We start from the raw sequence: 22,649 nt of genomic DNA on the forward strand, positions 1-22,649 counted from the left end.
AAAACTAAAGGCACAAGCATGACTGGTTATTCCCAAAGATCTGACTTCCATCCACTGATTTACATTTCCATCTTTATTTCTCCTCTTCCTGACAGTGATGAACCGGGCCTAAATCCATTTTGAGATTGGGAACCATCTCATCACAGTCATAGTTAATTTCTATTTTACTATAAATTACTGAGACTTCTAAACTTGTTTAGAATTCCTGCCCATGTCTGGCTTTCTCTGACCAGGTAATAACCCTCTCTAAAACCTTACTGGCATCTCATAAATCCTGGCTCCCCCACAACCCCTTCACCAGGTAACAACCCTCTCTGAAACCTCAGCAGCACCTCATAAATTCTAATGTTGGGATCTGAATTTACTCCCTACCTTGAAATATACCATGCAATGTAGATCATTAGTCTACTATCTGCCTTTGTATTATGCTTATCAAAATCCTGTTAACTGTAGGTTCTCAAGACCCCCCCCCCCCCTTTGCAACTTTTTGTGCTATAAAACCGTTTTCCTGGAGAGCTGGGGGGCTGGTCTCCAGCCCATGTTAGGAGAGAGAGCTTCTGATCAGCTTTCTTTGTGTTCACAAATGCAAGCTTGCTTTAATTTGATCTAAAATTGGAGCAGGTCTTTTCTTTGCGTCAGGGTTCAAGAGACAGCCCGCCTAATCTTAGTCCCACCGGCAGGTTTTCTTGCTAGCTAGTGCCAGAAGGCGGTTCGCGCCAGCGCCCCTTCCTGCCGCCTGGCTTTGCTTGGAGTCCCAAGCCGATCAGGCGCCCCTGGTGCACGCTACTGCACCGCTCCAGTTCGCCCATTTCCATTCCAGAAAAGGACGTCTTTCGGAAGGCGCCGTCCGACAGCGACAGCTGACTTTGGGCGGGAGAGATCCAGTCTGCGCCAGCCCCGAGGCGCGAGGGCGGGGCCAGCAGGGACCCCCTGCCCACGTCAGAGCCCGCGCTCCTCTGCGGGGCGTGCCTTTCCCTCCCCATCTCGCGTTGCCGCGCGCCCGGGGGCGGCTCCTGGCGCTCACGCCTTCCACGCACGCCGGCGCGTCTGCCGATTGGCCCCCCGGGCCAGGGTCCCTAAGGCTGAAAGCGCCTCCCCCCGAGATTTCCCGCCAGCCGGAGCCGCGCGGTGGATGCGGAGTCTTTAAGCGATCCGCCCGTAGAACGGTTGGGCCTCGCCTACCGTCGCTATGTCGCGACAAAGCACCCTATACAGCTTCTTCCCCAAGTCTCCAGCGTTGAATAATGCCAACAAGGCCCCTACCAGGGCCTCACGCGAAAGCGGCGGTGCTGCTGCGGCGGCTACCCGGGCCTCCCCTTCCCCTGGCGGGGATGTGGCCCGGAGCGAGGCTGGGCCTGGGCACAGGCCCTTGGGGTCCTCCGCGTCGCCTCCTGAGGCGAAGAACCTCAACGGAAGGCTGCGGAGGTCGGCAGCGCCCGCAGTCCCGGCCAGGTAGCGGGGCGGAGGTGGGGCCCTGAGCTCTTGGGAGGCTGGTCGCTGGGGCTCGGGGGCAGGGCGGCTGTGTGGCCTGTTCCGGGACTCGGAGGAGCTGGGCCTACGGAATCTAGAATTCAGGGGTTGCGTTTGTAGCACTTAGGGAGAGTGTAGTTTGTAAACAGCATAGGAGGAGATAAGTCTGCTGGAGGAAAGGTTGGTGGGGAGGCGCGCAGAGTTAAGACTTTGGAGGAAGACTTTGGACCCTTTTCACTAGGCTGGGGGCTGGGGGAGGAAGAGCAGCTGCACGAAGCTAGGGGTTGGGAGGAGATGAGGGAGATGGGAGTACGGGGGTGGGGCCGGAGGAGAAAGGCGCTTTGCTAGCCTGGTGCGCGGCGCGGGGGAGGGGAGGAGGGATGCCTGCCAGGAGGTCGGACGCCCGCAGCTGTGAGGCTAGGGTTGCAAAGTATGTAGCGCGAGAAGTTTTCTAGTTCAGAGCGGGAACAGAGACTTGGGGATCCTGGAGATGGTTAGGTGTAGATAAGAGCCCCCCATACCTAGACGCCCTGGGGTCTGCTGGCCCTCAGCCGGGAGAGGCGGGGAGTGAGGGGTGGAAGCTGGATGAGCGCCGGGGGCGTGTCCTGCGGCCCGAGGGGCCTGATTGGGTAGAGTGAGGTTGGGAGGGCAGGGCAGGGTGTGAAGGGCTTCCAGAGCTGGGATCCCGCAGGGTCCTCTCGTAGGTGGACAGCTTATGCACAGACACAAATAAAAATGGCAAGAAGCTGTTCTGGAGCACGTGGAAGTTCGTGTCGAGTGAAAAAGACGTTACTTTAAAAAATAGTTTTGAAGCCCGATTCCATAGGAGGGTAGAGCACCTAATTTCGGAGTTGATGGTGGGCCTTGCTTGGCAAGAATGTGTGGACGCGGCTGTGGGGGAGTCCGCCCGGAGGTGGCCTCTTCGCTTTCTGGGTAGTTCGGTGCTGTACCAGTGCTTGGCTGGTCTTTTATTGGGACGGCGGGCGACATTTTGAAAAGCTCGCTTTTGCTGTATAACAGAGACTGTTAGCCACAAAGTGTAATGGTAGACGCTTGAACGGATGAAGAAATGAAGGCTTAGAAACAATTGAGGATCAGAGAGCTAGTTAGTGGTTCTGCGTATTGATTTCAAATGTTCTGTTTAAGATGTCCTACAGGAATTCTCAGGTTTTTCAAAGTCTAATACAGCAATATTCTTTTGTGTGGTGGTGGGGGTCGATTCCAGGGCCTCAGTTACCCTCTTTATTTTCGGTACTGGGGATTAAACCCAGGGGCGCTTTACTGCTGAGCTTCATTCCGGTCCTGTTTTAATTTAATTTTTTTTTTTTTTTTTGAGATAGAATCTTGCCAATTTGCGGAGGCTGGCCTCCTGCTCTTGCCTCTGAGTCGCCAGGATTACAGGAGTGACCACCAAAAAAAATTTTACCCTTTTATTTATGTTTTTAATATTTGAGCTCTTTAATTTTTATTTATTTATGTATTTGCGGTGCTGGGGGTTGAACTTGGGGTCTTAATACATGCTAGGCAAGCGCTTAAGTGCTCTACCACTTGATCTACAATACCAGTCCAGGATTATCCTCCTAAGTGACCCTTTCCAGCTGTTTAAATATAAGTTGTGGACTGGGGTGTAGGTCAGTGGTAGAGCACTTGCCTAGAGTGCAAGACCTTTCGTGTCATCCCCAGCACCTCAAAAGCAAACCAACCTTATAGTTTGTATTAGTAGAATCTACTTGTGGGAAACAGTTATCATCCACCATGGCTCTTCATGGGAAAAATGCATGATGTGTTGATTATTCAAGCATGAGTTGATTCCTCTGGCATCCAAACTAAAAGATTACATTTATTGGCTTGTGATTTTTTTTTTTTGTGTGTGTGTGTGTGTGTGTGTGTGCACGCGCACTAGGGATTGAATCCACGGGTGCTTAACCATTGAGCAGTATCCCCAGCCTTTTTAAAAAATTTTGAGACAGGGTCTAGCTTAGTTGCTTAGGGCCATACTAAGTCGCTGAGACTGGCTTTGAACTGCTTCAGCCTTCCGAGTCACCAGGATTTCAGGCATGCATATCTGCGCTTGGTCATTTATTGTAAATTGTACTTTACATACGTGTTGCACAGAATTTATTTTTTATTTTTTGAGGTCTACATTCAAGATTGTATATACTTGATCTCCCATGATGGAGAAACAGGAGATGGGCATTTAAAGATTTGCCCTTTATTTCAACAAATATTCATGTACCTACTCTACCAAGCACAATATTAGGCATTGTGGATCCTGTATGAAACGGTGAACAGGACAAGCGAAGAAGCTGACCTGGAACTCAAGCAGAGCTCTGTAAAATGAAACCAGAAGGGCAAACAGGGCCAGCCAGATTATGTCTTGGACCAGAGTGGGAATCTGGCTGTGAAAGAGAACCTTCAAATTATGGGTGGAATGAAGGAAGGAGAACAGAGCTTGGAGAAGATATCAGGGGTCCAATCAATAGACTGATGAGGTCTGCAAAGACATTTCTATTTGTTCTGAGACTTGGTTGAAAGCTTTAAAATGTTGGGCATCTTTTAATGTTTGTCAAAGTCTTTTTCCATTCTTCCCTACCACCTTATCAGTTATGTGCAATGCAGATATCTTCCATCCTGAATGGTCCCTTTAATTTGTGGCATCTTTTGGTGAACTGAAATTGTGGAATATAACGTTGAGTCATTCCCAGCCTATTTTGTATTTTATTTAGAGACAGGGTCTCACTGAGTTGCTTAGTACCTTGCCTTTGCTGAGGCAGGCTTTGAATTCACTATTCTCCTGTCTCAACCTCCTGAGCCCCTGGGATTATAGGCGTGTGTCACCTGTGCCCAGCTGGGCCTGTTTCTTAATACTTTGTTTTTCTGTAGTTTAGCAAGGTCATAATAGCAATATGCAAGCCTTCTGACCCCTTAAATCTGGCTTCTGAGCAAATCTTAGCTAGTTTATTTCTCAGGATCTCAATTCAGTGACAACTATTATGGCTGATGAATGCAAAAAAATCTTTTTTGGGGGGCGGGGTACTGCCACTTGAACCCAGAGGCACTTTACCCACTGAGCCATATCCCCAGCCCTTTTAATTCTGAGACAGTCTCACTGAGTTGCTTAGGCTGGCCTTGAACTTGAGATTTTCCTGCCTCAGCCTCCAGTGTTCTTGGGGTTACAGGTGAATGCCGCTGTGCCTGGCACACAAAAAAAATCTTTTTGTATGTACCAGTTGTAGGTATTTTTCCTGAGAATTTACATGGTTAAAATATTTATAGCAATATATTCCAAATAATATCACACTTATTATATAATGAGAGTAAACTTTAAACCTTTTACAGAAATATTTGGATTGTGGACTCAAGATTTAGCAACTTTTTAAAAATTGATTTTGATTATTTTATCTGAAAGTTCACTTGGGCTGGGGATTATAGCTCAGTTGGTTGAGTGCTTGCCTTGTATGAACAAGGCCCTGGGTTTGATCCCCAGCACCACACACACACACACTCTCACAAAAAAAAAGAAAAGAAAAAAATAAAAAAATGAAAGCTTACTCTTTTGGGGGACTCTTAACCATTGAGCTACATCCCCAGCCCTTTTAAAATATTTTATTTAGAGACAGGGTCTCACAGAGTTGCTTAGGCCCTTGCTATGTTGCTGGGGCTGGCTGTAAACTATCCTCCTGTCTCAGCCTCCCAAGTCGCTAGGATCACAGTGTACACCATCATGCTGGAATATGAAAGCTTAAAAGCTTTTAAAAATTTTTTTGAGCTGTTAGCTTTTCCCCTTTCCTATCTTTAAAATCCCAAGCATACCAAAAACTTTTTAAGATAAATTATGACTCTAAAAAAAAATTTGTAAAATCACAATGTAATCTTATTTATATCATAAGATAATTTTAATGTTTTGCATTTCATCTTGGGCTTCGGGATGAATCAAGGTATTTTATAATTACTTGGGGGTTGTGAGTTGACTTTGGCTTTGATATTTTCCACTTGTTTACTTTGCATAGGACTAAGACAATCCATATTAATACATTCTAGTTAAATGAAAAGAGAAAGATATTAGGATTGGCTGAAAATGTAGCCAGATATTAAACTACAGTAAAGTTAACAGAAGACTGATAAAGAGAAATAAGTTTTAAGAGAGCCAGTTTTACAGTTCTCTGACTTTACAAGATTGTTTGGGCTCTTACGAGTGAGTATATATAGCAGATTAGATTTCACTTCCTAGCAAATTCCAACTCTGATCCTATTTTATATTATATTTACATATATCAGTATGTAGTGTTGATAGAAAAATCCAAATATTAATGGGGTAGCACACACCTGTAATCCCAGCAGCTCAGGAGACTGAGTCAGGAGGTATACCACCCCCGCACCCCCGCCCCAGAAAGAAGAAAAATCCCAATACTTGCAAATATTAAAATATGTTCCATTTATTTTGGCCTTTTGAAAATCGCACAATAGAGGCTGGGGATGTTGCTGAGGGATAGAGTGCTTGCCTACTATGCTCAAGGCCCTGGGCTTGATCCCCAGCAGAATATACACAGGTATGCACACAGATACATACACACGTTGATTAAAGAAAAATTTTGAGACATGTTTGAATCTTTAGTTTTATTAAGTTGCTTGATTTCTCTTTTTGGCTTGTAACCCACTGTTTCCTAGGCTGTTTTTTGTTTTGTTTAGTTTTGTTTTTGGTACTGGGGCTTCATTAAGTTCCTGAGCCTCTGGAGCTGTGGAATTACAGGTGTGTGCCACTTTGCCTGGCCTGACTGAGTCAACTCTTTCGGGAGGTACCGGGGATTAAACTCAGGGGCACTCAATCACTTAGCCACATCCCCAGCCCTATTTTGTATTTTATTTAGAGATGGTGTTTCACCAAGTTGCTTTAGTTCCTGGCTTTTGCTAAGGCTGGCTTCGAACTCTTGCCTCAGCCTTCTGGGCTGCTGGGATTATAAGTGTGTGCCACTGTGTCCAGCTGTCAGTCACTCTTTCTTATTTTTTAGTCTTGGGTGGACACAATATCTTTATTTTTATGTGATGCTGAAGATCCAACTCAGTGCTTGTGCATGCTAGGCAAGCGTTCTATCTCTGAGCCACAACCCCAGCCCTGAGTCACTCTTAATTGAGGATACAAAGGAATTTTATGAGGAAGGTTTGTCAATCTCACATTTTTGCTCAGGTCATTTAATTTTTTCAGAAGCTGCTGTGACAATCTTTTTTGCCTTTCATAATAGGCAAAATAGAATTTAAATAGAATTTCACCAGGTTTAGGGCAAACTTGAAGTAAACCATCAAGATGTACATTCTTGCCAGGTCTGGTGGTCCTGTCTCAAAATAAAATAAAAAAAGCTAGGGATGTAGTTCACTGGTACGGTACACGTGGGTTCAGTCCTCAATACTGCAAAGAAAAGTATGTTTTTTTGTGGGGGCATGGTAGTCTCAACTCTGGGACTGAGGCTGAGGTGGGAGGCCAATGAGCTGGGAAGGAGTTCTAGCCACTAGCCAGAGCAACACAGCAACAACCAAAAATGCAGTTCTTTTATGGTGCTGGGGATCAAACCCAGGGCTCTGTGCATATTGAGCTCTACCACTGAGGTATCCAACCCTAAGAAGTGTATTTTTGTCAATCTCTGATGCATTAACTCCATTTCTAACCCTGTAGACATGTGCAAAATGAAATAGCTACTGTCCAGTTGGGTCCCTCTTTGGTCCTTAGTTTACATAACTAAGTTCAGACAGGGAGGAGGGAGAGAAAGTCTCGTACACATAATCATTTTCAGTTTTAGGGACCAAGAACAGTTTGTAAACCTCAGTCCATATTTGGTCTCAGTGCCTAACTCTTAGGTATTTTAAAATTTCAACACACCAAGGGGAGAACTGCCTCCTCCTGGCCCGTCATCAGGTTAAAGCTGCACTGTATACACACCAAAACCTTACTGTAGTTTCCATTTCTAAAGGAATTTACTTGCCATTAAGTTATGCAGACAGGCTTGAACTAATGACTGTCTTTTTTTTTTTTTGCAGGAGTGGGGGTACCAGGGATTGAACTTGGGGGCACTCAACCACTTAGCCACATCCCCAGCCCCATTTTGTATTTTGAGACAAGGTCTTCCTGAGTTGCTTAGGGCCTTGCTAAATTGTTGAGGCTGGCTTTGAACTCATGATCCTCCTGCCTCAGCCTCTTTAGCCCCTAGGATTATAGGTGTGCTTCACTGCACCCAGCTCCAGTGACTAAACCCTTCCTTCTTTCAGAAAAATATGGCTTCATCAATACACATTTGAAGCCTGAAATATGCTTCATGTGGTGAGATGTGTTCATTGCCATTTATTTGCTCTGTCTGGCTAATGTTTCAGAAGTTAACTGGCAGGTTTCAGATTCTTTAGCAGTAGAATAAAGCGGTACAGCTTAGGGGAAAAAAATTATTTTATAAAACTGCACAAAGAAGCTTGGGAACATAGTATTCCATGTGGCGATAGTAGGTTTTGTTTTTGTTTTCCTTGTTAACTGATATGTTAGGAGGAAACAGAGCTAAGGTAGAGTTTTGAATTGTGAAGGCAAAGCTTTCTGTTGAAGATAACCTAAATGTTGAGGCAGGCAATATTCATAAACTTGCACAGGCTCCTGAGAAGGATATAAGCTGAAATCATATATCTGGTCTTAGGTCTCTTCTAATTATTCTAGCCTGAAGTTTTCTGTTTCTGTATTTATGTGGCCCCTTCCCCCTTTTTTTCTACTTTGTTTTCTTTGAACTGGGAATTGAGTCCAGAGCCTGGAATGTACTTTCACTGAGTTATACATAACCCTAGCTCTACACTCAGATTTTTGGAGAAATAAATATTGTTTTCATAATTGGGTCTAAATCATGTTGTGTCAACTGTCTGCTTTTCAGAAGTGTGAAAAATTTTGTTTGTAATGTGCTTATTTTAATTTCATAGTTCTTCAATAAAGACCTCTAAGCAGGTCCAGAAAATCTTGGTGTTTAATACACTTAGTGATTATCAGCTGTTTGTGGCCTTTCCATTACTGTGGGTCTCTTTTATAGTTTCTTACCTAGATTCTTTGCTTTTTCCCTGTTCCTTCCTCTCAAAGAAGAGCCTTCATGGCTAAATCATTGTCATGCCTTACCCTCATCAGCCATCCTGGGGATTGAACCCAGGGCCTCAAACATGATAGGCAAGTGCTCTATCACTGAGGTATATTCCCAACCCACTTCCCCTTTTTTAATTTTGAGACAGGTCTCATCAGGTTGTCTGGATTGACCTCTGAACCTCAGCCTTTAGTGTAGCTAGGATTATAGGTGTATGCATTATGTCTGGCTGTAAGTTGGCTGTTATGAAGAATGTATGTTTTCTAATTTTGTAGGCTTATATATTCACTGTTTTTGGCACATTGGGCATTTATTGACTTCAGTTTTTCCATAGAACTAGGAGATAGAGGATGATAGAATGCTAGGTAGCTTCTGGAGTGTTTGGAATATGTAAGTGCTTAACTGGAAACAGATTCTAAGCAAAGTCTAATGTTATATAATATATTAGCTAAAGGTATGTTTTATATTAATGAAGTCTGTGTCTTTACCCTGCCAACATCATTTTATCAGAACTCTTCCGTAGTTTGCTTTTTTCAGCCAGAGATTGAACACAGGGGTGCATAATCATTGAGAAACATATACAGATCTTTATTTATTTAGTGACAAGATCTCCTTAAGTTGCTGAAGCTGGTTTTGAACTTGTGATCCTCCTGCCTTAGCCTTACTGAGCTGCTGGGATTTTAGGCTTGCACCATTGGGCCTGGCTCTTTCATGGTTTTTGAACTTTGATTCTGAGAAATGGTTTCTCACTTTAATACCAGAATTTTTTGTGTTTGTGTTTGTCTAGACTTCTCAGAGTTTTGAAACTTTGATTCTGAGAAGTAGTTTCTTACTTCAATACCAGAATTTTTTGTATTTGTCTACGTCTTAAAACTTAAAAAAAAGCATCATATTAGTTTTATTTTACTTTTTATTTGTAGGTAATTGCCTTTGAAGTAATTCAATATTAACTAACTCATGTATTTTCTTTTGGCAACAGTTCTTGTGACTTCTCACCAGGTGATTTGGTCTGGGCCAAGATGGAGGGTTATCCCTGGTGGCCTTGCCTGGTTTACAACCACCCCTTTGATGGAACATTCATCCGCGAGAAAGGGAAATCAGTCCGTGTTCATGTACAGTTTTTTGATGACAGCCCAACAAGGGGCTGGGTTAGCAAAAGGCTATTAAAGCCATATACAGGTAAGAGTCATTGTTGGGGATGTGTGCGTGCACATGAGAGAGTTTTGTGTTTAGCCAAGATTTTGTTTTGTTTTGTTTTGGCAGTATTTGGGATTAAACCCTGGGTTTTATGCATGCCAGGCAAGCACTCTATCACTGCCTATATTTTTATTTTATTTTGAGACAGGGTATCACTAACTTGCCTTGGCTGGTTTTGAATTTGTAATCCTCCTGCCTCAGCCTCCTAAGTCGCTGGGATTATAGAATGTGCCATCACACCTGGTTTGGGATTTTTATTTCTGTACTTGGATGAGTTACAGCAGTTAAAAGCTTTTAAAGGGAAAATAATCTCATTGAAATTAGTAACCAAAAAAGGAAATTCAAACAGAAAGGTAAACTGCACCATCTTGAAGGAACCTATTAAAGCACAGATAATGTGAACAGATATAAGGCATAGATCAGTGACATTTTTTATGACAGAGATGCACACTAGCCTTCAAAATTGTCATCCACGAGCACATCTGAGTTGAGTTTTACACCAAAATTCTAGAACCATAACTTTTTCCCAAGGCCAAGCTTTATCGCACGTAAGCAGTCCTGCATAGTTAGCCTTACTTGGTGTACCCTTAGTATATACTGTGCATACAAAATATGATTTCAGAATATTGCCCACTATACAGTAGGGCATGAACAAATCCTTGTCTTTGATCTTCAGACAATTTAATATGTTGTTTAGCTCCATTCTGTAGAATCAGAATGAGGGTAGATTTCCCAGAGATACCTAGGAATCAAAACCTTTGTTCATGTGTTCATCTTACAGAAGGTGGAGGAGATTGAAGATAGCTAAAGATGTATAGAGAATGGGTGGAGAATCAGGAAATTTTGATTCTTTCTGTCTTCTCTAATTTGTTCTATAGACTTGGCCAACTGACCAAAGTAAATTATTTCCTGATACTTTACTCATACATTAAATGAGGTTTCTTCAGGAATAGTTTTGAGCTTTTAAAAAAGTCTGTGCTGAATGACTTAAAAAGAGATCAAGAAAATGTTAACATTTATGTTGTCATTATTTTATAAAATTATTCCTGTACATAGTGTTCTTTGCCCTGTGTGTGATGTATGTGATAGGTTGAGGCTTGCATGTAATATGTTAGGGTTTGAACCCAATATTTCATGTGTGCAAGGCAAGCACTGTACCACTGAGTATACCACCAGCCCTGCTCTTTGCCTTTTAAAATTCTCAGTTGCTGAGCTGGGGATGTAGCTTGGTTTACCTAGCATGCACAAGGTCCCAGGTCCAAAACTCTAACACTAGTTTTTTAAAAAAAGATAGCATTGTTTCAGTACATGCATATTAATCACTTGAGAGGCATGGGTGAAAAATAGTTTGCCTTTTTTTTGTTGAATTTTTGTCTTAGATTTGTAAAGATTGTATCAAGTGTTCTCTGGAACAATTTTATCTCTAGATAGGTTGGGGGGACTGGAGGGGGTGGGAGTGAAGCTGCATTAAGCATTTTGGGAAAAGTTAAGATTCACTATCCAGTTTATCTTGCTCATACCTTTAGTGCACCTCTTCTGAAAATTGGGGAAATGAGCTGGGCACAGTAGTGCATGCCTATCATTCCAGCAATTCTAGAGGCTGAGGGAGGAGGATCACCCAAGTTTGTGGAAAGCCTCAGCAACTTGCAAGCCCCTATCTCAAAATAAGAAGGGCTAGGGATGTAGCTCAGTGGTAAAGTGCCCCTGGGTTCAATTCCTAGTACCAAATAGAAAAAAAGAGGGCTGGAATTGTGGCTCAATGGTATAGCGTTTGCCTAGCATGTGGGTTCGATTCTTGGCACCACATACAAACCAATAAATAAACAGAATTTAAAAATTCATCAGCAACTAATAAAAATGTTTAAAAAAAGAAAAAGGGAGAGAGAGAGATGGGAAATTGTAGCTTTAGTTTGTCTTAGGTAACATGTAAAAGTTGCTTGTTCTGTTGAAATACTATGTTTTGGATATGTTTGATTCAGACATTTGAGTTTTTTTTTCTTCTTCCCAATAATGATTATAAGAACAGAGACATTTCCATTTCTAGCTGTGTCCCTTGGGAAAGAAATAATTTATAATATTTGTGATCCTCTGTACCTAACCTTTTGCTGAGTGGATAGAAGTGTCATTTAATATTACAATGAAACTGTTTTTTGGTGGCTCTAGGGATTTAACTCTGGGCCTCTCATATAAGGCTAGACAAGTGTTCTACCACTGAACCACACCCCAAGCCCTGTGAAATGAATTTTACATGAGAGAAAAACAATTCCTGTTTAGGTGCTGTTTTGGCCACGTGGAAAGATTTTACTTTAAAACAGATTTTTTTGGGAGTACCAAGGATTGAACTCAGGGGCATGGGATAAAGTTATCCCAGCCCCCTTTTAAATTTTTTTTTTATTTAGAGACAGGGTCTAAGTTGCTGAGGCTGGCTTTGAACTTGCCGTTTTCTTGCCCGAGTCTCCCGAGCCACTGGAATTAATGTTGTGCACCACCATGCTTTAAATATATTCATAGTGTGAACCGGATTACAGTCCCAAAATGGTAGGCCCTTTACAGTTAATTTGATTATTCATTTATTTTATTTAAATATGTGGGATCTGACTATCTTTGCCTCTCAGACACACATGTACAGGTCTTGCTTTACATAAAGAGGTGTCCCATGCCTGTTTAGGGCATTGGTCTGGTCTTAAAAGCATTAGAAGATTGACTTTTAAATGAGAGGTCCTTGGTAACCCAACAGGGTGACTTTAAGGAGGTAAAGTTGGGGATTTCAATTTCATTGGTAGTTTTCTCCTGAAAATTTTCTTCCTGTGAATAGTGGAACATTAAAAATTATACTGGATTGTTACCATTCTTTTTTTCTTTTTTAATAGTACTTGGGATTGAACCCAGGGTCTTGTGTATGCTAAGGCAAATGCTTAATCGCTAAATCACATCTCAGCCCTTCTTTTGAGACATGGTCTTGCTAATTATACATTTCCCCTGCTGGCCCAGAACTATAGGCCAATTAACTAGGATTAGGGGAGCACCCCACCACACCTAGCTGATTGTTGTCATTCTTGTTCATTTGGGCAAATGTTGTAATTGAGCCAACTGTCCAGTAAATTCTTATTTATAAATACATTTCTTTCTTTTTTTTTTTTTTTAATAAATCCATTTTAGGTTCAAAATCAAAGGAGGCCCAGAAGGGAGGCCATTTTTACAGTTCAAAGCCTGAAATACTCAGAGCAATGCAACGTGCAGATGAAGCCTTAAATAAAGACAAGGCTGAGAGGCTTGAATTGGCAGTTTGTGATGAGCCCTCAGAGCCAGAAGAGGAGGAAGAGATGGAGGTGGGATATTACATTTAATTGTTATTTCTGTTAAAAGGGTGATGGGGAAATGGTAGGGGGAGGGATATACTAATGTGATAATTCCTTCTTTGGTACTGGGGATTGAACCCAGGGGCCCTTTACCACTGAGCTATCTCTTGGCCTTTTTGTTTGTTTTTTTTTTTTTTTTTACTTTGAGACAGTTTTGCCAAGTTGCTGAGGCTGGCCTTGAATTTGCCATCCTCTTTCCTCAGCCTCCTGGTTGCTGGGATTATAGACATCTGATATCATACCCAGTTTAGAAGTTACACACATGCATGTGCATGCAGTGTGCACACATAAATACACACATTTCTGTACTTTCCTGGGAGGTTAGGTTAGGTTACATAGAATTTCAACTACTAGTGTCCTTTTTTAAAGTCTGCTAGCAGGACAAAGCATATGTTATAAGAGGTAGTATGTTTTGTTAAGTAGAAAGGAACAGTAAGGACATGTTCATAAAATTGGTCATGGAGTCTAGTAGGCTTCTATATGAGGGTGTAGTCATGCCATGGTAATTAAAATTCTCTAGGTTTATGCTTTTAGTTCTAATACTTTTTGGGGGGGGCGGTGGGTACTTTACCACTGAAGTCACATCCCCAACTTTGTTTATTTTTTGAGACAGAGTCTCACTAAGTTGCTTAGGGCCTCACTAAGTTTCGGAGGTTGGTTGCAAACTTGAGATCCTCCAGCTTTATTTTATTATTATTATTTGTATCTTGCATTGGTAAAAGTAGACTTCAAATAACCTTGGAATACAACATTTGTTTCAACTGAATTAAAACTATTAAAGAAATGAACAAAGAGCTAATTTAAAACAAACAAGATCATCATTCTATAGGAAATTAATGAGCTACATCTCAAAGGAGATTCTAACTAAGTTCAATTTTGTTCGGTTCCTTTTTCTTGTAGTTGAGAAAGGGAATAAGCAAGTTTACATAGTATTTTAATTTTAAGATTGAGGTTAGGGATTACAACATCAATTAGGTTTAGAAATGGATAGTAATTAGAACAGTTAACCCTAATACTACTACATGTGTAAGAGATCTATGGTAGGACAGTGTGCCATGCCCAAGATGATATAGCTGGTTTGTGGAAGAGCAAGCATTAGAACCAGTATAGATTACTAATTGTTTTCTTGCTAGAGAATGCATAAAGTGGTTTTATAAAATGTCTATTTATTAGGAGGAGAGGTGATCCTGAAATAAAGCTGTCAGATAAGGGGGAAATTAAAATTATTTTTACAGTCTTGACTATTAATAAGGATATAACTTACTAGTCTTTGGTACATGTTCATGCTAAAGCTTAATTTTTGTTGTATAGGATAGAACTCCCATGACAGCAATCAGTCCTGTAGTGTGACCCTTGTTTTAATGTTAGGTGAAACTGACATAGATATTCCTTGAGGAAGAAAACAGCTTCTCATTTCTAGAGGTGTATAAAGTTGCAGCATAATGAGAGATTTCAGAGCAGTATTGTTAACTTTACAAACTTTGATTTTTAATTTTATATGTTGCTAAGGTTGGAACCCAGGCCTTATGTATGCACTCTCCTACTGAGCTACATCCCAATTCTTTGTTTTTAAATACCTTTCCTTGTTTGGCAGGTAGGTGCAACTTATGCATCAGATAAGAGTGAAGAAGATAATGAAATTGAGAGTGAAGAGGAAGTGAAGCCTAAGATGGAAGGATCTAGGCGAAGTAGCCGTCAAGTAAAAAAAAGGAGAGTCATATCAGACTCTGAGAGTGACATTGGTGGCTCTGATGTGGAATTCAAACCAGATGCTAAGGAGGAAGGAAGCAGTGATGAAATAAGCAGTGGAGTGGGGGATAGTGAGAGTGAAGGCCTGGACAGCCCTGTCAAAGTTGCTCCAAAACGTAAGAGAATGGTGACAGGAAGTAGTGCTTTTAAAAGGAAAAGTTCAAGGAAAGAAATGCCCTCAACCACCAAACGAGCAGCTGGCATTTTATCAGAAACCAAAAATACTTTGAGTGCTTTCTCTGCTCCTCAAAATTCTGATTCTCAAGCCCATGTTAGTGGAGGGAGTGATAATAGTAGTCGCCCCACTACCTGGTATCATGAAACTTTAGAATGGCTTAAGAAGGAAAAGAGAAGAGATGAGCATAGGAGGCGGCCTGATCACCCCGATTTTGATGCATCCACACTCTATGTGCCTGAAGATTTCCTTAATTCCTGTACTCCTGGTATGAGGAAGTGGTGGCAGATTAAGTCTCAGAACTTTGATCTTGTTATCTTTTATAAGGTGGGGAAGTTTTACGAACTGTATCACATGGATGCTCTTATTGGAGTCAATGAATTGGGACTGGTATTCATGAAAGGCAACTGGGCCCATTCTGGTTTTCCTGAAATTGCATTTGGCCGGTACTCAGATTCCCTGGTACAGAAGGGCTATAAAGTAGCACGAGTGGAACAGACTGAAACTCCTGAGATGATGGAGGCACGATGCCGAAAGATGGCACATATATCTAAGCATGATAGAGTGGTGAAGAGAGAAATTTGTAGGATCATTACTAAGGGTACACAGACCTATAGTGTGCTGGAAGGTGATCCCTCTGAGAACTATAGTAAATATCTTCTTAGCCTCAAAGAAAAAGAGGAAGATTCTTCTGGCCACACACGCATGTATGGTGTGTGCTTTGTTGATACTTCCCTGGGAAAGTTTTTCATAGGTCAGTTTTCAGATGATCGTCATTGTTCCAGATTTAGGACTCTAGTGGCACACTATCCTCCAGTACAAGTCTTGTTTGAAAAAGGAAATCTCTCAGTGGAGACGAAGACAATTCTAAAGAGTTCATTATCCTCCTCTCTTCAGGAAGGTCTGATACCAGGGTCCCAATTTTGGGATGCAGCTAAAACTTTGAGAACTCTCCTTGAAGAGGGCTATTTTACTGAAAAACTAAATGAGGACAGTGGGGGGATGTTGCCCCAGGTGCTTAAAGATATGACCTCAGAGTCTGATTCCATTGGGCTGACACCAGGAGAAAAAAGTGAATTGGCCCTCTCTGCTCTAGGTGGTTGTGTCTTCTACCTCAAAAAATGCCTTATTGATCAGGAGCTTTTATCCATGGCTAATTTCGAAGAATATATTCCCTTGGATTCTGACATGGTCAATACAAGATCTGGTGCTAAATTTACTAAAGCTAATCAACGAATGGTGCTAGATGCAGTGACATTAAACAACTTGGAGATTTTTGTAAATGGGACAAATGGTTCTACTGAAGGGACCCTGCTAGAAAGAATTGATACTTGCCATACTATTTTTGGTAAACGACTTCTAAAACAGTGGCTTTGTGCTCCGCTGTGTAGCCCTTTTGCTATCAATGACCGTCTAAATGCCATAGAAGACCTCATCGTCGTGCCTGACAAAATCTCTGAAGTCACAGACCTTCTAAAGAAGCTGCCAGATCTTGAGAGGCTACTGAGTAAAATTCATAATGTTGGGTCTCCCCTAAAGAGCCAGAACCACCCTGATAGCAGGGCTATAATGTATGAAGAAACTACATATAGCAAAAAAAAGATCATTGATTTTCTTTCTGCACTTGAAGGATTCAAAGTAATGTGTAAAATTATAGGAATTATGGAAGAAGTTGTTGATGATTTTAAGTCCAAAATCCTTAAGCAGGTTGTTAGTCTACAGACAAAAAATCCTGAAGGCTGCTTCCCTGATTTGACTTCAGAACTGAATCGATGGGATACAGCCTTTGACCATGAAAAAGCTCGAAAGACTGGACTGATTACTCCCAAAGCAGGATTTGACTCTGATTATGACCAAGCGCTTGCTGACATAAGAGAAAATGAGCAGAGCCTCTTAGAATACTTAGAGAAACAGCGCAATCGAATAGGCTGTAGGACCATAGTATATTGGGGGATTGGTAGGAATCGTTACCAGTTGGAAATTCCAGAGAATTTTACCACCCATAATTTGCCAGAAGAATATGAGCTGAAATCTACCAAGAAGGGCTGTAAACGATACTGGACCAAAACTATTGAGAAGAAGTTGGCTAACCTGATAAATGCTGAAGAACGCAGAGATATATCATTGAAGGACTGCATGCGGCGACTGTTCTATAATTTTGATAAAAATTACAAGGACTGGCAGTCTGCTGTAGAGTGCATTGCAGTGTTGGGTAAGACTTTGAACAAGTTTGTTGCTCAGACTTGGTTAGTAATGCTGTGTCCTAGTTGTGTATCCCAAAGTCTAATTAACAAGGTATATATATTGACATGTATTTTTGCCTCACTAGGCAACATGACAAGGTTGCCCACAGTGATTTAACTCAAAGCTTCCCTTTTTCTCTTTAACCAATTATCTTGCTTTCTTTACTGCATTTTTGTGAGTTCCGGGGATGACCAGAGCCTTATATATGCATTCTACCCTGATTTTAAAAAGCCCTGCTTTGGGTGGGCGTGGTGGTACCTGCTTGCTGTAATCCCATGTGACTCTGTGAAGCTGAGGCAGGATGATTTCAAGTTCAAGACCAGCCTCAGCAATTTAGTGGAACCCTGTCTCAAAATAAATTAATTAGAAGGGTTCAGGATGGTAAAGGACCCCTGGGTTCAATCCCCAGTACAAAAAAACAAAAAGCCCTGATTTGTGTACTTATAATTTGATAATCTTTAAAAATGTCATGACCAATGAATGTGTCTAGAGATTTTTTTTGTTTTCTAAAAAATTTGCTTAAAAACAGCAACCATAGTTTTCCCAGATTGTGTGTGTGTTATGTATGTATGTATGTATGTATGGGGTGGGGGTGGGGTGGAAAGCTCTATCCCAGGACCTTAAGCATGCACTCTGCTACTGAACTACAACCCCTGCCCAACCCATGCCCAAATTTATCACACAAAACTGTTTTATCCAATGGTATAGAATAAGTAGCATCCTTCTGTTGTTGTATGCTGCACTTGGTAATCAGGTAATTTAAAAATCGTTAGTACAGGTGTTTAAAATTGGTCAATTGATCTAGCTACCAAGATTGAATATCTAATACACCAACTCTCAGAACATTGTGCTTCCCCCAAAAATGTTAGCCCCAGGATTACATCGCCTCTTCACAGTCTTCTGGTATAGATGTTAGAGCTTAACTCTCTTGAAGGGAAAAATTCTTAGGCCTAAATCCAAGTTATTTCTAATTCATTAAAGTGTTATAAAACATTACCATTTCCACTCAGTGAAATGCATTTCTGATGACTTTTCAAAGAAGCTGGGTTTGTGCTATCCAGTGGGGGTCTGAGTTTACCTGTCAAGATCCTCACTCCCCCCAAATGAAGTCTCACTTTTATTTCTTTGACAGATGTCTTAATATGTCTGGCTAACTATAGTCAAGGTGGTGATGGTCCTATGTGTCGCCCAGTGATTCTGTTACCAGGAGAAGACACTCTCCCTTTCTTAGAGCTTAAAGGTTCACGACATCCCTGCATTACGAAGACTTTTTTTGGAGATGATTTTATTCCTAATGACATTCTAATAGGCTGTGAGGAAGAAGAGAAAGAAAATGGCAAAGCTTATTGTGTGCTTGTTACTGGACCGAATATGGGGGGCAAGTCTACACTCATAAGACAGGTAACTTATTCTTATATATCAGAAAGCGCCTGGGGTTGTAGCTCAGTTGTAGTGTGTTTTACAAGCAAGTGTAAGACCTTGGGTTCAACCCTAAGCACCAAATAAGTACAGAGGTAGGTTTTAGGTCATGAGGCTCTTTGACTTGGTTGAATAGGATTATGAACGCTTGAAATACTGCAGGTTTTATTCCTCTATTTGTTCTTGGTGCTGGCAGTTGAACCCAAGGTCTTGTACACACTTAAGTGCATGCATTGCCAGTGCCCACCTTTTGGTAGGAATCCTTGTAAAAGACCCATAGGGATCTGAAAAATTCTGCCAACTGACTACTGGGAACTGCTTTTTAGGGAAGGCATGATGGCCTTTTTGATTCTCTAGATGTCAGGGGTTGGCCAGAGACCAAGCATTGTTTTCACATTTTAAAAGGTTGTAAATGAAAAATAGTTTGTTAAGCCTCTGAGAGTCAGCAGTATGTATAGTGGTTTTCAGCTTTTTGAAAAAGTCCTGAAAACCCCCCAAAATGGCTACAGAAAATAATAGGGGTTGCATTTCCCTGAACCAATCCTGATCCAGGATTGGTTCAGCATCAGTAGTCTTGAGGAGCTCCTAGAAGGTTGGGATTCACTAGTGTAGTGGGATTAGTATATAGGCCAGAGGTCCTCAGAATGTTGACACTCTCTAATCCTCGCTTATCATAAATAGAGGTATTATAAGATTGTGAAGATTTTTTTTTTTAATAGGGCTAGACTCAGATTCTTAATAAAGGTAATGTATAGGTTCTTGTTAATATCAATTTTTGAAACTTCAACACCTTTTCCTTCCATGTTCACAGGCTGGCCTGTTAGCTGTAATGGCCCAGATGGGTTGTTATGTACCTGCTGAAGTGTGTAGGCTCACACCAGTTGACAGAGTGTTTACTAGACTTGGTGCCTCAGATAGAATAATGTCAGGTGAGTTGGTTCCCACAAGCTTTGACAGTTCACTTGGAGGTGGTAAAAGAAAATTTTTTTTTTCTTTTTTGTGTTATACAAAGCAGATTGCTTCAGACATTAACATTACTTAGGTTTTAAGGATTTCATAGTTTCTTAGGATGAATCTTTTAAATCATTAAATAGCTTGTGGTAGGTTTGGATATGCCATACTGCTATTAATAAGATTCTTAAAATAATTATCCCTTTGTGATACAATTCTTTTTTCTAGGTGAAAGTACATTTTTTGTTGAATTAAGTGAAACTGCCAGCATACTTACACATGCAACAGCACATTCCCTTGTGCTTATGGATGAATTAGGTAAGATGTAAAACCTACTTCTCTAGATTATATGAAGGACATCCCTTATATTGTAAGAGATTTTTGATCCCCTGTTAATAAAGGCTTTAGATTTCTCAGCTTTATTAAAATGAGAATACTTTTATTTCACTAATAGGAAGTACTCTTTAAATTCTATTCCCCAAGGGCTGAGAAGCAGACCTATTGTACTTACTTGGCCTCTCCCCTGTAGTATTCCTTTGTAATTAAAAAGGCAGTTTATAACATGTAGTTTATATCTTCACTTTCACAGGAAGAGGTACTGCAACATTTGATGGGACAGCAATAGCAAATGCAGTTGTTAAAGAACTTGCTGAGACCATAAAGTGTCGTACATTGTTTTCTACCCACTATCATTCATTGGTAGAAGAATATTCTAAAAATGTTGCTGTGCGCCTAGGACATATGGTATGTGCAAACTGTTTATTCAAAAATTATTCACTTTTTTGAGGATATCAACTGACATTTCAATTGCTAACACATAACATAGCTGATAAAATATTTTTCTTTAAGGCATGCATGGTAGAAAATGAGTGTGAAGACCCAAGCCAGGAGACTATTACCTTCCTCTATAAATTCATTAAGGGAGCTTGTCCTAAGAGCTATGGCTTTAATGCAGCAAGGCTTGCTAATCTTCCAGAGGAAGTCATTCAAAAGGGACATAGAAAAGCAAGAGAATTTGAGAAGATGAATCAGTCACTACGACTATTTCGGTAATTATATTTAGATCCACAACTGGCCTTAAATTTTCTTAGAGGGAGGGATGATGCACTGTGACAAAGTAATAAAAAAAAAAAAACAATCTCTTGTTTTTATTTTAAGGGAAGTTTGCCTGGCTAGTGAAAGGTCGACTCTAGATGCTGAAGCTGTCCATAAGTTGCTGAGTTTGATTAAAGAGTTATAGACTACATTGGAAGCTTTGACTTGACAAAGGTGGTAAATTCAGACAACATTATGATCTAATAAACTTTATTTTTTAAAAATGACCATTTTTCCATTTTCTTTCTAGGAAATTAAACCCTTTTAATTCTTACCTACCTTCTACATAATGGTTATTGAATACTCCACAATATATTAAGTCTAGATGTTATGGTACATGCATACACTTTCAGGCTGTTTATACCCACTGTCACCAATACACATAAATGGGGGAGGGGGAGCTATGAAACTGTATAGGGCTGTGTGTATATATATATATATATATATATATATACTGGTCTCAGCTTAATGCAGGAAATTGTTTTAATTTCCAGCAGTTTTGTCTAAACTGTTCAAAAAAAAAACTATGAACAGAGTTCAAATACAGGACTGTTTTGAAGAGACTTTCTAAAGTGTACTTTAAAACATAGTAGTTTTTACCTTTCACAAAACTGAGTTACAAGAATACTTTTTGTTTTACAGTGCATCCCTTCCTAGGAAGTCTCAATAAAACACTCACTTTTTCTAGGGGTGATTTTGAATGCTGCACAGGGAAGGGAAGGAAATAATAGTCTTAACTTTTCTTAAAGGATACCAGAAACATTGCTGGATATAATTTAAGATTAGTGTTTTCTCTTTCATAGAAAGAACGTACATACTGGGACATGAGTACAGTTTACAGCAAGTCTAGGTGTGCTAACAAAACAGGGCACATTCAAGTACAATAAGATTTTGCTTGAAATTAAAAACAAACTACATGAGATTAAAGCATTAAAATCATATTTCTCAATCTGAATACATGTTAAAAAAAAATCAAAAGAAACGCAGAAGTGCTAGCTCACATTTTTACCATATTACAAAAGCAATTGGTACCCATGTCCATAAAGGCAGCAACAAAGCTGCTTGTCTATTGAAGATTACTACTGCAAATTGGACTGCATTCAATGCTAGTTGTAAAAACACCAGCTTTTCAGAAGTTGGTATCTGTACAAAATTGCAGCTTATTTTCTTCACTTCTGTCCCTTCAAAAGTCTTTTACACAGTAATGCTAAAACACCCAGCTTTGAGATCCTGAGTCAATATATTGCCACTTTCTTTTTGGTAGCTTGAGCTTCATAGTGTCAACTGACCTTGTGTATCCATTTTTAATACAGTCTCTTCCTGTAGCATGGGCAAATATTTTAAATCTTCTTCCAAAACAAAACAAAAAAAGTTTTTAAGTTATGGTGTTAGAATGGCAGGACTTTTTCTTTAGGGAAGGAATTCAGTTGTGCTGCAATGTATTAGATTCTATAGGTGGAGCAGAGTCATATAATGTATCTGTATCATGTGTAGGCTCACCAGCTAATGTACAAGGATTAGACAGTGTTCCAGCACCACAGTCACAGAAAAACCTAAAGCAAAATGAAAACCCAAAAATTAGGAAAGTGAGGGTAAAATAATTGGGTAACAGCAATAAGTGTGCTACGTACCTATCATGTCTAATAAACTCTACATCATGTCCCTGATGGCACTTCTTAATGCAGTTCACACATATGGCATTTCGATCTGTGGTGTTACAAGTGTGACATCTAAAAAGCAAAACCTTACATTATTCTTCTTGAACATGGCATTAATACAAAACATTGCATGTGGGGGGTGGGGTGTCACCATTCATCTTTGGATTGATTCTATGAGGGCCAAATCAAGATTTTATGGCTATTGGTCAGATTAAAGTTTTATTTTTTTTTTTAAACT

General features: G+C 40.6%; 2 protein-coding genes across 4 annotated transcripts in view; one reads left to right on the forward strand and one right to left on the reverse strand.

Annotated features, from left to right (window-relative positions):
• Positions 1–1,050: 1,050 nt before the first annotated feature.
• On the forward strand, positions 1,051–20,980 carry Msh6 (mutS homolog 6). 2 transcript variants are annotated; one of them, XM_027934497.2, is made up of 10 exons: positions 1,051–1,452; positions 9,544–9,743; positions 12,921–13,090; positions 14,715–17,256; positions 18,421–18,689; positions 19,519–19,636; positions 19,887–19,976; positions 20,248–20,402; positions 20,508–20,707; positions 20,817–20,980. In XM_027934497.2, exons 1-10 carry the CDS (start codon positions 1,190–1,192, stop codon positions 20,896–20,898), a joined length of 4,089 nt encoding a protein of 1,362 aa, XP_027790298.1. In that variant the 5' UTR covers positions 1,051–1,189; the 3' UTR covers positions 20,899–20,980. The 2 variants fall into 2 exon arrangements, with proteins under 2 accessions (XP_027790298.1, XP_071457654.1); XM_071601553.1 differs by having other exon boundaries at positions 1,051–1,441.
• The window catches only part of Fbxo11 (F-box protein 11), an 84,863-nt gene continuing 83,160 nt past the window's right edge, over positions 20,947–22,649 (reverse strand). For both annotated transcript variants that reach the window (XM_071601554.1, XM_027934507.2), the window contains exons 22-23: positions 22,385–22,483; positions 20,947–22,306 (exon numbers count right to left, since the gene is read on the reverse strand). In XM_071601554.1, coding sequence (XP_071457655.1) covers positions 22,177–22,306; positions 22,385–22,483 — 229 coding nt within the window. In that variant the 3' untranslated portion in view covers positions 20,947–22,176. The remainder of the gene's footprint in view (positions 22,307–22,384; positions 22,484–22,649) is intronic.

The sequence above is a fragment of the Marmota flaviventris genome, chromosome 14 (assembly GCF_047511675.1).
Source record: "Marmota flaviventris isolate mMarFla1 chromosome 14, mMarFla1.hap1, whole genome shotgun sequence".
NCBI classification, from domain to species: Eukaryota; Metazoa; Chordata; class Mammalia; order Rodentia; family Sciuridae; genus Marmota; species Marmota flaviventris.

Excerpts from the sequence above, each read along its gene's own strand:
- Msh6 (XM_027934497.2), top strand. The coding sequence starts at position 1,190 with ATGTCGCGACAAAGCACCCTATACAGCTTCTTCCCCAAGTCTCCAGCG. Across the intron at positions 18,690-19,518 it reads AGTCTACACTCATAAGACAG|GCTGGCCTGTTAGCTGTAAT; the intron begins GTAACTTATTCT and ends CCATGTTCACAG. Across the intron at positions 19,977-20,247 it reads TGTGCTTATGGATGAATTAG|GAAGAGGTACTGCAACATTT; the intron begins GTAAGATGTAAA and ends TCACTTTCACAG.